General features: G+C 40.2%; 1 protein-coding gene across 8 annotated transcripts in view; it reads right to left on the minus strand.

Moving 5' to 3' along the window:
- The window catches only part of SMARCD3 (SWI/SNF related, matrix associated, actin dependent regulator of chromatin, subfamily d, member 3), a 106862-nt gene that overhangs the window by 25767 nt on the left and 62786 nt on the right, over positions 1–18309 (minus strand). For 7 of the 8 annotated variants that reach the window (XM_026843989.1, XM_026843988.1, XM_026843987.1 and 4 more), the window contains one exon: positions 12426–12548. The exons of the other annotated variant lie outside the window; for it this stretch is intronic. In XM_026843989.1, coding sequence (XP_026699790.1) covers positions 12426–12548 — 123 coding nt within the window. The remainder of the gene's footprint in view (positions 1–12425; positions 12549–18309) is intronic. 8 annotated transcript variants of the gene reach the window in all.

Genomic DNA, 18309 nt, shown 5'->3' on the forward strand with positions numbered 1-18309 from the left:
CATTCATTTTAAGAGCATTTATTAAACAGAATCTTTATAGTCTAAAAACATAGTGTTGTAGCGCACATCTTAGAACAGAATATATGAAATGATGAAAAAATTGTGCATGTTTTTCCTAACAAGTAAAGCATTCTAACAGCAGGACAGATTGTGCATTAAAGCTGAACTGTCAGGGCAGAGCAAGAAATTATTTGGGGTGGTTTTGGTTTGTTAGGGTTTTTTTTAAAATTGCAAGGTCTTCGAAAGGCTTGTACTTGTCTTATTCTTGCATAGTGTATTGTACAAGATGCACCTCCATGGACATCAGTGTAAAAAAGACTGACTGTTTTACTTGGTTTTTTCCTTTGGCAGTGGCACAGAACTCCTACAACCCAGGAAACGGATGGCTTCCAGGTGAAAAGACCTGGTGATGTCAGCGTGCGCTGCACATTACTCCTCATGTTGGACTACCAGGTCAGTGCACTGCTTTTGGCATGGAAATTACAGCCACTGGGACATTGTTCTGTTAACAAATACATCCTGTCACATACATCAAAAAACAATATACTTGGACTCAGAATGCAACACAGTCGATAGTCCAAACTGACAGATTATTTAAAATTTAAAGGGGACACATCAAGTAAGTTGCTATTATAGTCTAGCAAAATATTGTTCTTGGCACTATGATAATTACTATTTTTATTGCCCACCTGCAGAAGGAATATGAATTTCCACCTCAGGCTTCTTAGAGAACAGACAGATACATTGCACATGAGTTAATGTGTGTGGTCCTGTACAGAAACTGAAAGGAGTGGTTTTTGCTGGTGGTTGCTGAACTAGCTGTGTAGGTGTGGCAGCCTGTTTTTCAGAGCAGACCACACAGCTTTCCTGTTTTGTTAAGTTTTGGTTACATTGTCACCCTAATCAAACATCTTGCAGCTCCAACTTGCTGTGAGACCTGAGTGGAGGAAGGCACTGTGCTTCATCCTTAACCCAGGTGTTCCAGTGTGTGAGAGAGACAATCACGCCTACTTGTTGTCATTTTTACAGGCTAAGGTTTCCCAATCACTGTACTGGCTTATGGCTATGTTATATCTCAGTGCCCTTCTCTCCTGTACACCACATAGAAAACCTGGCCATTCACTCTGATGCATGGATTCCAGAAAAGATATTGACAAAAATTCCTTTGGGACTCTAATCTCAAGTGTCTGTTTATAACAGAATGACAAAAAGGCTACAGTTGGCAAGTTAATGCAGTCAAAACAACCTTCATATAACATAAGAAAGGAGTAGTCTTGTAAAACTTTCACACTCATGCACACACATATAGGAGAGAAAGAAGTTATATGCATCAGGTCAGGAAACTAAAAATCTAATATGGCATAGAGGAATGCGGGAGGCAGAGATGTATGGCTGAAGAGGAACGAGAAAATGCCTGCATTTTGCCGAATCTAGAGAAGACAGTGACAGAAAGGTCTGATGGAAATGGAGTGTCAATAGTATGCACTGGCAGGGAACAGGATTTTCAAAAGTGCCAGGACTTCTGAAAATGACAGGTTGACACAGATAAGAACAGGCAGATAGGTAGAAAAATATTCCTGGAAATCCATATTCGTTCTCCATCCTTCCCTACAGGATTTCTGTTGTTGAAGTGCTCTTTCATTATATAAATTGGGGTATTTTAATGACCCAGAATCTTTATTTGGTGTGGAGGACTTGTGAAGGACTTCTCATTTCTAAATTCACAGCTCTTCAAATGAACTTGTACCTTTTATGCACTATTCCTAAATTTTATCCCCACCTGCATTATTTGCAAAATGGTATCTATGTATGTAAGCAGCTTTTACTTAATAGTTCCTCCTCAATACTGATATTTCAGGTTTATATCACTGATTCCATTTCCTTTTCTTCTGATTTCCAAAGACATTATTCTTCCTTTTACCCTGGAAACTCCTTCTCTACTCATATCTCCCCATATCCAGGTAGGAACTATGTGTGTTTCCTCCAGAGTCTCACATTTCATCACTAAGATCATCCTCTGCAATAACATTCTTACTAAAATCTGAGTATTTCAGATGTTTTCCTTCCTCCTAGCTTTCAGGCTCTAGCTGCCCTGTACAGCCCACCTAAAACCAAGTCAGTAACAATGACTAAAACTCCACTGTGAAATACTCTCCTTGACACTTTCCACCGTTTCCCTTTGCTAACCCCTTATCACTTTTCTTTCAAGTCATGCACAAGCCAGATGCAGCTTACATTTTAGAACTGGTCTCATGCTGGGTTCCCTATTCTTTTCCTGCTCTGTCAGACTCAGAGTCTGTATATCATTTGTTTGTTTCTCCTGCATCTCTTTCTTCAACTTACAGTGTTTTCTTCCACACAATGAATTATTCTTTCTCAAATTTAATCCTTTCCTCGCTGTAACTCCTATAAATCAGTCCACTTCTTCCACACTGTCATCAGAAAGGAACTGAGAATAATTATTAATTAAATCCTAAGTAATGGCTATCTCTAAAGTTATTTGTTGTCCTACTTTCTACATATCTTGATTTTAGATCAAAAACCATTTAGCCTTTGACTCCAACGTGTTACAGACACTACTGACGACCTGTAAGTACTGTGGAATGCTGAGCCTTTAGTCTCTGCTAAGCAAAGACATTCTATTCAACCAGCAAAATGTATAACCTGCACCAGGGGGGTTATCTTCAGAATGTGACCCAAAGGTACTGAAAATCTGCAATACTATTAGGGCAGTGATTATCTCCCAAATGCAACCACAGAAAGATCCTTGCTTCTGACTCATCAGGAAATCAGTCAAACAGGGCAACTGCACAGCTGCGAGAGAACCTCAACACCAAATGGGCTTTAAATCTAAAAAAAAAAATCTTTATTAAAACACAAAGCAGAGTAAGGGAACACAGAGAAGGAAAACTCACATTTGCCGGATAAAATGGAATAAACAAACAAACAAACAAATGAATAAATAAATAAGGTTTTGTAAACCAAATTTTCTCTGCTCACATGTCCTTGAAAATGGTTCATTTCTTCAGGCTTACTCTTACTCCAGCAACTCTGTGATTTCCGGGGTTGCAAAAAACTCTGTAGGGTCATTTCAGGGGAGACACAGAGAATCCTCTCTTTTTATTCCTTAAGATTCAACTGTGTTTGTGCTATTGCCTTCTCTCAGGAGACTCCAAATTTCTGCTTTTTCTTCCAGCTTCTTACTCAATGGTGGCAGTCCCTCATCCTTTTTGCCTCACCGACTGCCCTACCCTGCAATCCAGCTGGCACAATCTCCTGCTCTGAGGGTTCAACTAAGCCAAGTGTACCTTAGGACATGACAAACACTAGCCTTCCTTTCTACAGCTGAGCCACCACCCTTTAAAAAGAACCTACATAGCAAACAGATGTCAGTCATCACAGTTGTCATAACCAGTAACTCTAGACCTGACCTGCAGAGTGCCACAAGATCTGCCAAAGACGTTCTAATAAGCAGTCTAAAAAAATTGTACAAAAAGGCATTTGGCCATGAACACTTGAACAGCAAACATCTCCTCCCCTGTACAGCACCGTATTGACCCAGAAACATTCAAGCCTCCACAACTACCTTTCTGAAGCTGCTGCCAACATGTCCACCTCCTGTTTGTTCCTAATGAGTTGCTGCTCCATTTTTATCTTCTTTCTGCCCTTCCCAGAATTTCCACTACCACCTCTTCCTCACATATGTCCAGTGTTGCCAGCGCCACTGGGCTCCTCATAAAAGCTAGCTGGGAACAGCTCTGCTCAAGACATTCTGAGAGGCTGACTATCTTCCAGTTCCAGGAACTAGACAATAGCACTTGAACTTGTCCTACATACACTTACCACCAACAGTGGTAATACTGAGGAGTGATAATGAGCAGTGGCATTTAAAGAAAATGCATTTAGATATCTACCAAAACATCAAAACCATAGCTCTACAAATGAACATTTTCTTTGGACCAGCAGGCTCCTTCTCCTCTACCATGATTTTTCTCCTGTCAGCTGTGAGACATTACCATCTCACCTGATGAAGCAAGAACCTGGCAGAGATCCAAGTGTACAGTCTGAAGGCCTCCTGTGAGTAACCTGTTCCTCAGTGAGTAACAACTGCAGCACTCTACAGTTATACTACTATCATCATGATGTTCAGTCTTGGAAGATGTCAGCTCGGAGATGATATAGATAGTCAAAACTGAGCTCAAGGAAGAAGAGCACCAAAATGGCACTGCCTGGGTTTTATAGCCACTATACAGACCATAGAGTCTCCTTGGCTGAAGACACACACCCAAAATCACTGCACTCAGTTCACTTATCAGTACTTCTGGGTTCCACAATAACATCAAGTTCATATCCAGAAGGCTCTGAGAGTGAGGTATTCTTCCATCACTAGTTGAGCAACTCCATCTCATCCAGGCAGGAAATTGCACAACATCACTTATGTGTAGCTTGTTTACTCTGCAGCTTAAATACAGCAGTGCAATGTATTTGGGCAAGAAGCCACTGCACTTCAATAAATTCTGCAAATTTCTTAGCAATGCACATTATAGCACAGATCTAAAATCTATTCTTCTCTATCTATGGTGGCTTCTCAGAAAACAGAAAAGCAAGCAACCAAAATATGTGGCCTTGTTTTTTACTGAGGATTCTCAGTAACTTGGAGAAAAAACTAAAGAGAAAACTTACAGCTCTAGAGCAAGAAGAAAGCATCACATTTCATCTCTTCAGACCCACTGAAACTTTATCACCCACAAAGTCAAAGCTCAACAAGAGGGAACTTCAAGGAGACTTGATCAACACTGTGAATCAAATAACCTCTTGTCCAAAAAGCAAATGCTTAAATCTTTAAGTGTAAGATACACATCTTTAACATGCATCTTTGGTTTGTCCTCAGTGAAATGGACTTGAAGTCACATTGAAAAGAAAAGCTTTCCCCAAAAAAGTGCTGTATTTCACTTACAATTTCTCCTTGAGGAAAAGAAAAGGAAAAAAGAAGCATATGTGACAGAAGATTGGTCATGTCAGCAATGAACTACTGCAAAGGTCTCAGCTACAACAGCAGCACAAATGGTGGGAGAGCTCATGTGGAATGAAACAGATCTAAACAGGAGGCTGACATGAATGCTGGAGCAGCAGAACTACAGCTTTTTCTCTCTCTTAAATTCTTCAATGTCATCGTCACACAAATCAATACAGATTTAAGTTGAAGTAAGTGGTTGAAATGCTGGAAATTCTTCACATCCTTCACAAAATTACCTCTGGTTTATAGTGCCACTTTTTTTTTTCCCCCCAGTTTCCATTAGCATTAAATCCCTAAAAAGTCAAATCAGAAACTAAGCATCTGAAGATACCACAATCTGTGTGATAGCCCAAGGCAAATCTCCATCGACTGCTGAAATTAAAGTTCCCTTCAGTGAACTCTCAGGTAGGACACAATTCCAGGACACTTCCAGGGAAGTTGTGCTTGGGATTTCAAACAAAGGAACTAAGTTATCAGCAGATAGTCTATTGCTGACTGAATCAAGGAGATCTGGCTTCTGATCCTATGATCCATGTGTTAAGAGCTCTCTATGCACATCTTAAAGGTGGATTTCTATGTACCTCAACACAGCATAAAACCTCATGCATAAAGCACAGGAAAGATTAAAATCTGTATTTCTGTTTTTGCATTTAGAGTAACTGTCTCTCTTTTACTCTCCAAGAGTACTCACTCTTGTGAGTAATGGTCTCACAAAAACCTTTTAGGAAGCAAAAAGAACACTGGAAGATAAAGTAGCATGGAGACTAGAAATCAGGAGACAAAAAGAACAATGTCTATTAATAACAAGTGTTCAAGTCTGATCATCATAAAAGACTCAAATGAAACAGAGAGTGTCCATATCAGAACTGGAATATAGAGGTATCACTCACCCAGAGGAGCAGCAAACAGATATGTCAAAATTTGTAGTTAAGTAGGTAACTCATGACAACACAAGATGGACAAGAACTTAAAAACAGCCAACCCAAAGTAGGAAAATTAGTGGCTTGGTAGAATATGCAGGTATGAATACTGAAAGGAACTACCCAATATTCACTGAGTTTAAAATTGCACCAACACATGAAAAACACATGTAGACAGTTCTATAAGAACCTCAACAACAAAAAAACACCTCCAAAAAAGACAAACAAATGTTATAAAGAAATAAAACAGAGAATAGTATGCACAATAGTCTATAAAATTAGTTACAGCAGCTTTATCTGGCAGTTGTATACTAAGCTCTCTTAGGAGGAGAATCATGAGATATATACTGACGGGTGATAAGAATAGGTAGGTGCACTGAAAAATTCTTTCTCTACAGTGATTGTGAGGACTGAATTTTTTATCTAGGTAAAGAGAACATCAGAGAACCTGAAAGACAAATTTAAAATATGGGCCAATCGGAAGAAGGAGATTAAGCGTTTGCGTTTTCCTTATCCCACAATACAAAAAGCAGAACACATAAAATTATGCCACAAGACCATAAATTCAAACCTGATCAATGGAAGTATGTCATGTATGCTATACAAAGCATAATGAACCATAGTTAACCCTAGAACTCATTGTCACAGAACATAGATTTAGAATTTGCAGGTTTTTAAGCCAGAAGAGACTTTATTGTCCAGTTCAATTTTCTGTGCAACACAGGCTCTAATCGTTCATCAAACAGGGCAGACCTTTTTAAAGGACATCCAGTGTTGACTTAAAGACTTGACATAATGAAAAACCTATTACATATCTGATATCTTGCTCTAGTAGTCGTAAGTATGCACATTAATCAGTCTCAATTGGTCTATTTCTGAACTACCAGCTGTTGTACCAAAGCCAAAAGCTCTTTAAACAAAACCAAACCGAAAAACAAAAAACAGGGAAAGAGCTGGAGTGGCTATAATATGTACAGATCACGAGAACATCCAGTCGTATGACAATTTTAAAACATTTCAGACCTTTCTGTGTCTTTATATAAAATGATCTCTTTTTACTGCAATTTAGGTGGAACTGTTACCTAAAGTTGGAAGGGTTTCTGGCACCTTCCTATGAAGTATTTAGCATTGGAACACGTTACCGAGAGAGATTGTGGAGTTTCCCACCTTGGAGATGTTCAAAAGTCATCTGGACATGGTTCTGGGCAACCTGCTATAGGTGGCCCTGCTTGAGCAGGGGGGTTGAACAAGACACCTCCAGAGGTCCCTTCCAACCTCAACCAATCTGTGATCCTGTTACTGGTCACTTAGTAAGGACACTGATCTACTCTAGCCTCATAATTCCTGTGGTTACTGCATGTGGGAGAGAGAGGGTGATTATGCAAGATTTAACCATGTTCTCATCAAATATTTAGGCTAGTTTGTAATGGGTTAAGAATGCACATGTACTTTGCCTGTTTGTGTCAAGGCTGAGGAACTTTTTGTCCCGTGGCTTGATTCAGTCCTAACTAGTTAAAAGCAGTGTAGTATTCTAAAGCTGTAGGCACAGTTTCTGACTGAGTGACTATCCAGGCAATAAGCCAACCAGTAATGCAGTAACATGTGTTGGCATGGTCCCACTGGCCACTCAGTCCTCTCAATAATAACATGTGTAAGAACCCCTGGATCAGTCTAGAGAAGACAACCTGCGAACTCCTAGGACCAAGTTCAGGACTGTCCAAAAGGAGGTGGACTCCCCTAAAGCCCACTGGCTCTGAGGTGACCCTCGAAGATCGGGTGACTGCAGATTAATACACATGTTAAGGCAGAGGACAGTAAGAACTACAAGCCATGACTCTACTCTCCCAATGTATAACCACATGCCAATCAGAGGATATATCTGTTGCTGGACTGATCTCACACTATGGAACCTGTAAGCTGTTTGGCTTTTTTTTATTTTGTGATTTTATGGTCGATGATTAAAGATGAGAAAATTCCTAATGAAATTCCCTCAATACATTTTTTTGTTTAAATTGAAATTTCTAGAAATTCTGTTTTGATTTCAACATATTTCTACTTTAAATGGCTTGTGCAGACATTTACCCTGAAAAGCTTTAAAATATCTTATCAAAATTGCCATAGTGCTTGATGGAGTACACCAATGGGCCCTAGGGTCACTGAGCTGGCAGCAACAGTAAGTCCAGGTCACAAGCCTGTATCATGTAATGCTTTTCAGAACCCATGAAGATACAATTTCAAAAATGAAATCTTTGTTTCCCCTCCTTGATTTGGATAAATTTTTACTTCTCCAACAATTACAACCTCTCTCTAATTTCAAGCTTAAAATTTATTCAGTCACCTTTTCCCCATTCTTCTTGTGCCGGCACTGTCCTTCAACCTAAATATTAATACTTTTCTCCTCCTCTACCAAAAAGGCAGTCACTCCCAATCCCTCCCCATTTTGTTAGTGTTTGCACATAAAAGCTGAACGACATTCACAACATGAATCTTCCTTTCCCTAGGTTGTTCCAGAAGCTCTTTTTCCACGTAATCATTCTAGTTTGAACTGCTCATTTTGAGCATTGATGACACTGTATTCCAGCTTTAGCAACCAGATGAGACGTCACTAGTGTCTTCTGCAGTAACACTAGAACTTTTCTGTTCCTACAGGGAATTCTAGTTACTGACCTATCCTAAGATTTTTTCTCTCACTTACATCATACGAAGTATAGGATTGTTTTTATCAAAATAATAAACCTCACCTTTAATGATGTTTCAAATCAACTGGCAACTATTTTACAGCAGAAATTCCTCCAATTAATCCCAGCCAGCACCAAGACCAACATGAAAATCACAGAAAAGGAAGCACACTGCCCATGTGCTGCAAACTGCAAAGTGCAGAGGGGAATCTACAACAGCTAAAAAGTGACAGAGCTGCCATTGCTCTCAATTGCCTTAAATTTTCTTCAGTAATCCCCACCTCTTTCTCCATAACATCCCATAAAAAATGTATAAAATGCTTTGTTCAAATTGAGGCAAATGATACCTACTACATCTGTTGACTGAGGTGCATGCAGGTTTTATTCCAGGAGCTCAATGACAGTAGGGTTCGGAGTATGACACAAAAATCTCCACAATTATTTGTTCTTCTGCTACTAAGAATATCCTTTAGATGCTCAAGGTTTAGAACTCAGTGCATGGAAAAGATGAGAGTTTCTGAGAATGACAGAACTGCAGATCTCACGTATGAGGTGCTGCAGATGCAAGGCACACTGAGCAAAAAAAAACCCCAGTCTTGCCTGAGAGGGCAGAGGACCAGACAAAAACCTTAGTATTTCAGAAAAAAAATGCAAATTCCCTTCTGCCAAAAATATGATAGCAATTCCTCAGTCATCTTAAAACCCTAAAGTGGGGAAAGAATCTCAATTTACAAAACTGGGGAGAGACATCGTGACTATATTCAGATGCTACTACTCTTTTGTACTCTCCTGAAAATGGAGAACCTGTGAGTAGATAGTTTAGTTCGAGGAACACAGGTCTGGAGTGACAGTCCCTGGATAACAATCTCTGTTTTGGGTGAGACCAAACTATTGTCTGTGGTGCCAGGGCTTGGAGTAGGAACCCTGTTTGTGGGATGGGTTACTAGATGCCCTTCTTTCAGCCAGGTGACCCCTGATTCAAGCCTGGGGATGAAGATCTTCTCAGTTTTAACATTATGTTTATATCCACAACTGACTAGTTATCTCAGACAATGGAGAGAGAAACAGGCACTTTTTAGGGCATGATTTATCTATACTTTGAAATATCTACTTCTGTATGAGAACTGTGCCCTGAATTCCATTGCCTACACCAACTAAATCTCTTGACTATAAAGGGAGCCCAGAGCGACTAGCTTACATATAAATAAACACAATGTAGATGTCTATACTTAGGCAAATAAATCCCACTCCCAAAGTCCACCATGGCCCTAGCTGTCCAGATTTTCTGTAATGCATTCTTCTTTAATGACATCTACTCATCTGGAGTTGAGCCATATCGTTTCTGTTTCTTCAGGCCATGGAGCTTGCTATATCTGTACCTCTAGCCACACTGCAGTCAAACAGCCCTGTCTGCCTGTTTCCCTCCTAAAATGTCCCTTCTGGAATTCTGAGCACGTGAGTGGGTGGGTCTTCCATAAAGTCAGTGCAAGGACTCTTGTGAACAGTGGCATGCAGCAAATGCTGCTCTGCAGACAAGGAATTCTGAGACTCTTGTGACAGATGTACCCCAAGAATGTAGGGCTGACAGGAAGAGGGGAGAACACACTAATACCCACCAGGCAGAAAAAAGACAAGGCAGGATCTACACTAAAAAAGCTGGCAGCTGAAAGGGGTTGCTGACTGTGGTAAAGTGAGCTGGCAGGTGGTGAAGGCTGTTTCCCTCTCTTCAATCAACCTCGCAGCCCCAAGACCTCCTTGCTTCCTGAGCTGTCCCCCAGCTGTCATCTGTTTCAACAGTGCAACTGTTCACAGAAGATCCAAGTAGGATCAACAGGCCCAGCACCTTCCTCAATCAAAAGTGTCTGAAACATGTCCCCCTAAAATTTCTCCAGAATCATTAGTCTTCAGACAGAAAAAAAACAGCCTGAGCAACACTAGACCATAAACCTATGGTTCCCAAAGACTGTTTCTAGCTACAACTCAATCATAGTGACCAGTATAATAACTGCAATTACAACTGATAATACTGAGCAGTCCTGCAGATTATCACGTACCTCAGATAAATTTAAATTACAATCCCAATCCCAGTTTGGGAACCACTGTTTTAAGGCAAATATTTCAAAATTACAAGAGCTTTGATAAGAGACGGAAATGCAGAGATCATTTTTATTGCTCTTACCAATGCTCCAACTATAATAAAATGAAAATACTTAATATTAGAACAACCCAAATTTATCTAGGCTTAGCTTTATTTTGACAGGTCTTGAATTTCACAGCTGCTACACGCTAAGTCTAGACATGAATTTGAAAAACATCTGTTTGATCATTCTTTACATGTTAACTAGCTGAGTAACTGATATTTAAAATGTGTTTGCTGAGCCCTAGACAGAAACAGAATTTTCTGTCTACAGTTTCTGTAGAGTGTTGTGCCTCCTGTACTCTTCCCCATTACAGGCCCTGAACATCTCCATTGTACAGCCTGGAGCTGGAACCTCCTGTACCGATCAATTCCCTAGTTAAAGAGTTTGCCACAGAATAAACACCTTCCTGCAGATTTATGAATGTGAGTCTGAGTCTTCAATTACTTCTAAACATGGTCAGGTTCCTAGCTGGTTTAAAATAATGGTGTTCTATCTACATTAAGAAGCTAAGACAAACTATTCTTTCTGAGTCTCCAATCTGCTATATACAACGCTTTTTGACTACAAACTTGTGATTTAAACCATCCAGACTTCGGTTTCCTATCTATCTATAAAATAAGTATGTTAATGGAACTTATTTTTTTCCTTTTTTTTTTCTGTTTCATATATATCAACTGGAACAACATCAGAGGTAAAAGCCTTCCACATCATATCAGATACCTGTACAGTGACAAACAGAATGGAATCTTGATCTTAGATGGGCTGATAGGCATTATTAGTACAGACAAGAATAACAGCTTTACTTCACAGTAGACATACAGCTATAAAACCCTTCATGCTACAGGATTTACTATATGAATGAGTATGAACATTCAATATAGTCACAAGAACTTAAATAAGATATGAAATCAATTCTTTGCAATACAAGTGGACAAACATTGGAACAGGTTGCCTGAAGAGGCTGTGAAACTTCTGTCCCTAGAGATTTTCAAAACTCAACAAGGCCTTAACAACCCTGTTTTGAGCAGGAGGTTGAACTAGGTGAATTCCAGTTTCCTCCTAGCTAAACTTTTCCATGATTCATCTGAATAGACGCAGAAAACTTAGGAAAAGACCATTTCAGTAGGTATTATGAACAGTGACATGCTGGACATGATCTAATAGAAATTGTAGAAAATGTCATCCATTCTTCTCTTACATGAATCATCCTTTTACAGACTGTACATGTGTACATTTCTGCAGGATCTTTAACAATTTTTTCTGTAAGCAATTCTTCCCATTATATGCTCTGTTATTCCAAAAGTTTAGCTTTTGAATGAATTCTACTAGGAAATTTAATACATCTCTTCAGCACACCCCTTTAACCTCTTATTTTCTTCTTTTTAATCATTGTAATACAAAGTTCCAAACCCAGCGTTTATTTATCCATAAGGTATTATTCCCCTTATTAAAAGCTTTCAGAATCTAGAGCTGTGCATATTAATGCACAGAATTTTCTCCACCACTTTTCCACTCATGCTGCTCCCCAGTTGCTTATTCTGAGGGGCTTTGTCTGACCTGTTTCAAAATATCTGTTAACAGGACTTTTACTGGAAGGATCATTCCACCATATAATACAAGGATTACTTTTTTTCCCCCTAACTCAATCTTCAAATTTTTCATGACATACCTTCATTGGCCTCTTCAGCGCTTCCTGAATATCCACACGCTTCCGCATAATGGTCTGGTCTAGTTTGCGTTCAAAGGCCAACAGATCCATGTAGGCCTGGGACTCAGGAACCAGCTCCCGGATCTGAGAAGGAAGCAAGGAATATCCAAGCACTGGAAGCAAGAATCTACTGTGTTCCAGAGCAGTAATACTGACACCTTCCCAGCCCCTAGACAGACGTGCTCAGAGGGAGTTATCCCTAGGACAGCAGTTCCCAGTTAGTGGGGCAGGTCTCAGTGGCAGGGTACAAGTATATGACTGAAAAGATGAAGCACAGAACTGAAGCTAACAAACTCTGGAAGACCCCAGATGGATCCACAAGGCCTGAATCAGGGCTGCTTTTTTTCAACTGAGGTTTAGCAGCCTGGGAGCCACTGCTCTCGGCAATACAAAGTACAGTAAATTTGTCCTGTTTAAACTAAAAATGCTGGGTCTCTCTAGACTGAAAGGGTGCATGTTCATGTTGATCTTTTAAAAACAAGCGTTAGCCATTGTAAGTAAAAACTGCCATTTAGGAAGTCTATCTTTGTGAACTTATCTTCTTGGCTGAGATGAAATTGACCTTCACATCAAAGTTTCAACATGACCAGCTAGCTGTGAGGTGTCAACTTTCAATCTTGCCAATTTCTACTGGTATTTCAATAGGTTAGCTAAACTATATTAGTTCTATCAACAAACCCCCTTTTAATTTTCCATTTTCCAGAGAAGTTAGCAGAGGAAGTGTTATGAAGTAGGTCAGGAGGAAGACCTAACAATCTGAGCTTAGAAATGGCCAAGTATACCCTTACATGAAAAAGTAACTTCTTAATCAGGAATAACTCATGAGGGCAAACCACAAAAGAAAGGAACTGTAAGTAATTATAATAAATCTACTGGACTGCCTTGTCTCTTTCTACAATATTCACTCTAGCTTTCATCTATATAATTAAAATATTTAACTGTTAGAATGCTTCTGTTCTATAGGAATCAAAAGCTAGTTGGTATTCCTGTTTTGCTTTAGAATCAGAAGTCTACAGTTTTAATTTGGTGTAAGGCACAAACACCTATGTGAGAGACACCAGGCATACACCTGTTCACTATGTTCTGCAAGGACATAAGAAATACTGTACAAGGTCATCCCAACAGTCATCTATCCTAGCATTGTGTCTCTGACAGCATTTGAAAGTTGTTGCCCCTTAGTACCTACAAAGAGCCCGAGGCACGGTGCTCCAGAACCTGAATAGGCAGTGTGTGAAGAAGTACCTCCTTTTGCTCATTCTGAACCTGCCATCTGTTAGCTTCATTTGATACCACCGTCTTGCATAGCTGGAGCTGCAGTGGGCAGGCACTCCCTGTACATCTTTATTTACACATTTTATAGTGTTTTGTTGTCCCTTTCTCAATATTTTCCTTTTCCAGCCTGAAGAGGAACAATTCCTCCCTTCTGTATTTAGACTGATCAAGACTATCTAATAAATGTCTCTTTCAACCTTATTTGTTTGTTTGTTTGTTTGTTTTGAGATGCTAGAACACCTGCTCTATTTACAGCAGGACTGACACTTTGGAGAAGCAGAAACCACAGAGCCAAAAACTCTGTTCAGCTTTAGCTGAACCACTATATTTTTAACTGCTTGAATTCTTTCACAAAGTCTTAGTATCAGCAAAATAATAAAAGAACATGAACATTTTTAAGAGTGAAGCACGAAGAGCAAGCATTGCCCTGGAAACATCAAGGAGTTGCCAGACAGCTTGCAGAATAAAGACAGCTAGGAAATACTTCCTTCTCACAGTGAATACAAATCTTTAGACCCAACAAAATACCCCAAATCTTTTATCCTGTCCCACACAGAAAAAAAAAAAAGATTCCTCAATTCCTGGAAATTAACCATGCTGTACTGCAGCCAGTTAAAAATTCTAGTCGCAGAACATAGTTTGATCTTTTAACTCCAAGTTCCAGTAACAGTCAGTTCATGAACTCCCAGGCACATGATAATGCAGGGAGCTGGCCTACACAGCCCTCAAGATAAAGCATATACTACAGCTATGATACAACCTTTTGAGCTGGTTCGCAGGGTACTGGACCCAGGACCTAATGAAATTTCTAATAAACCTGTAGAAACAGCAATGTGTTTCTATTCCACACTTTTATATTTCTTACCACATGAATTTGAAAGGGTATTTCCTATTCCATTCCTATAACCAAACTGGATGTTAAACATTATAAGATGTTAAGAAAGCATAAACACTTTAAAATCAGCCCGCAAAGATAATACTGCATATAATTCCTTGAGCTGCATATGGCTGCAGGTTGGGAGAGTATCTGGGAGAAGACTTGTACTTGCCTCTGCTTGGACTCTTCTCTAGGTATGTGTTACGGTCATAGTGAAGATGGGATACTAGGCTAGATCAAATGTCCACTCAGGCCAGTTTTGGCTGCTCTTGCAGTCTTTTGCTTTCTCATCCTACTACTGGAATAATTTTTTGGAGGATGATCATGTTCCAATTTCATATAGTTTCATTTTCCAAATTTCCCCTCAAGAGTGAATGTTAAAGGGGAGCCCCAGCAGTATCAGATCACAATGAAGAATCTTTGTTTCTGGTATATCTTAGCTCAAAAAGATGAAGCTACACTTACAATCCAAGGTACTCTTATATTCTGGTCAGTAATATAACTCATATTTCAGCCTTCTTTATAAGTAACTGAACCACGGTTATCTTGGTGTATACATGATAAGGATCTGTGCAGCTTGACTAATTCGTTCTTCCTGCATGGCTTTCCCTAACTAAAAAGTTCATAGCTCCAAGTCTCCTCTCTTCTACAAAAGTTCTAACTATAAATGTGTAGAGAATATTTCAAGACCTGAATTCTCCTTTCTGACCTTTATCTATTTCAAGAAACTACAAAGACCCCCTAGCAGCAGCATCACATCATCTGAGGTTTTGAAGCATGTTAAACCTTATCTTAAAGTTATATGGAAAACTGGAGCAGATTATTATTAAAATTAGTAAGACAGTGTCTTTCTAAAAAGTGCAGAACTCTTTTTTTCCTACTGTGAAAATTCGAATGTTGTAAAATTTTGAAAATTAGTAAGAACATATTATTAGTAAATTATGCACATTTATCCTTGACTTCCACAGATTTTTTATCAATGGAGACAAAGAATGGAAAAATTGTAAGAGCGGGGGCAGTGAGGACAGTGTGCAGGGAATAGCATGATGGGAGAGGCTTCTCACAATTTCCTTGTATAAGCAGCATAATGTGGGGGCTGCACCACACGTGCCTGTAAACAAACACGCAAGTCTTGTCAAACAGCCAGAATCAGAAACCAGTGAACAGATGCAACACTCCAGTCTCTGGGATACGAAAAACATCACAGGATGCTGCTATGACTGTCACAGTACGACAGCTTGGAAGGCAAGGACAACAGGCTGCACACTAGGGAAGGCTTCATTCAAATGCTGAGAGCTGCATCGGAATAGATGATACTGTGAGGGGCACCTCCTACACATCACCTGATCAAGGAGACAAAGCATTTTTAGACATATTGGAGGAAGCCCCCTGGTTACAGGCCCTCATACTCATGGGGGAACTTTAACCACCCTGACATCTGCTTTGAGGGCAGCAGCACTAGGCACAAGCCCTGCATGAGATTCCTGGGTTGGACTGATGACAGTTTCCTGACACAGGTGATCATAAGCCAACAAGGGGAGGGGATCTGCTGGGCCCCTTACTCACAAAGAAGGAAGAACTGGTCGGGGATGGGAAGGTTAAGGGCAGCCCTGGCTGTGGCCACCATGAGATGGCAGAGTTTGTGATCCTGAGGGAAGCAAGCAAGACCTGGACTTCTGGAGAGCAGGTTTTGGCTTGTTCAGGGATCTGCCTGGAAGGCTCCTGTGGGACAGTGGGGATCCCTGGAGGACAAAGGGGCTCAGGGAAGCTGGCTGAACTTCAAGGGCAACCACTTAAAGCAAAGGGGCAATGATCAGACCAGTGTACAGAAAGTTGAGCGGTCCTGGCAGAAGACCAGCAGGGCTAAGCAGGGAATTCCTGACTGGCTTCAAATGCAAAGAGGGAGTGCACACAGCTGTAAACGGGGATGGTCTGCTCAGCAGTAAGAGCACAACAGTGCCTGAGCATTCAAGCCTGAAAATAGGAAAGTCAAAGCTCAGCTGGAATTGAACCATGATGGGCAACAGGAAAGCCTTCTGCAAGTGGATCAGGAGCAGAAGGAAGACTACAGAAAACCTGGGTCTGGGTCTGGTTCTGCTGCTCATGTCAAAAGCCACGGAGAAGGCCAAAGCACTCAATGTTGTCTTTGCCCTCGCTTCTCCTGGTAAGTCCTGGCCTCACGCCTCCCAGGTCCCCAAGCCAATGTCTGAGCCAGGGCAGCACGGCTGTTCAGAGGGACCTTGACAGGCTGCAGAAACAGGACGGCAGCTCAACATTGGAGAGTTCATCCAAGGCAAATAGAGAGTCCTGCTCCTGGCACAGAATGATACCCTGCAGTGGCATGGGTGGGCATCCACTGAGTAGAAAGCAGTTTTCTCATGAACAACAAGTAGAGCATGAGTGTGTGAGGTAAGCCAGCCGTGACAAAGATAAGATGCAAAACGGGCTGGATTAGCAGAAGTGTTGCCCTCAAGTCAAGGAAAGAGGCTGTTCTTGCTACGCCTCGCTTGTGAAGCTGCTGTGGGACATCCATCCTTAGTTGAGGGTATTCAAAACCCGACTGGACAATGTCCTGAGCAACATGATGTCATTTGAACCTGTTTTGTGCAACAGTTGGTCTGTTGTGTGACTTCCAAAGGTCCTTCTGATCCAAATTATGTGATTACTGAGGCTTAAACAGTTTACCCAAATCATGGTTTTGCCAGATATTCAGTGAATCCTTTGTGTATTTGAGGACTAAGTGGTCACTTTCAGCCTATATGTTATAGAGACTAAATTACAGTTCATTTTTATTTTATTCTATGCAACTGCTAATACATGTTATACGTACTACATGTATTGCAAGTAAAATATACAAGTAAACTATTTATATTATGAGCACATATGCAAACAAGGCTTACAATTCCTCAGGAGGGTTACAAAGGAGTCAACAGAATGCTAGGCTATCTGATATTCTCTAAGTATATTTAAGGATATCTCCAAATCAAAAATTGTGGCAGACATTAACACTGATCAAAAGTGAATAAGAACAGAGCAGCCATACAGCAACAGGGATTCTCCATAAAGCTGGGCTACTCAAGCATACTTTTTTTATACAAGCAGATGTAGCCCAGTAATGACACTCACTCTTCCAGAACACTGGCTAACTAACCTTAACACCTCTGAAAACAAGACATTAAGATCTACAGTTCATCTTTGTCCTTCCCTTACTTCAGACCTGGCACTAGTCATCAGGAATGGTTAATTTGTCATTACCAAACAAACAAGCAAGACAGGGATAATCTACTTTTTAAAATCCTCAATTCAAACCAGGTTAACAGTAGTACTGTAACAGCTGAAGTATCTAAGGCTATGGGAGAGGTAAAGTTGAGAGATAGAAATCTTTTGCTTGGGAAATAGCATGGATGGAGAAGAATAATTCTGGAAGAAGCAGCCTTCCATCACATTTGAAGCTACAATTTCATACCTGAGTGTAGCAGATTACACTCAAAACAGTGATCAACATCAGATGCCAGTTTCTGTCAAAATGGCTAGAGTACCTCATGTAGAAAGTACGTTGACTTTAAACCACTTTTAAGGTCCAGTGTTATAAAAGTAAAATTAGTAAAACTTAATAACATATTTGAATTGTCACAGGGAGTTAATGTTAGATCTGATACATGCCCATTACATTTCTACTTCTGTATTTGCAGCTGA

The sequence above is a fragment of the Athene cunicularia genome (genome assembly GCF_003259725.1).
Source record: "Athene cunicularia isolate RWA chromosome 2 unlocalized genomic scaffold, athCun1 chr2_part2, whole genome shotgun sequence".
Taxonomy (NCBI): domain Eukaryota; kingdom Metazoa; phylum Chordata; class Aves; order Strigiformes; family Strigidae; genus Athene; species Athene cunicularia.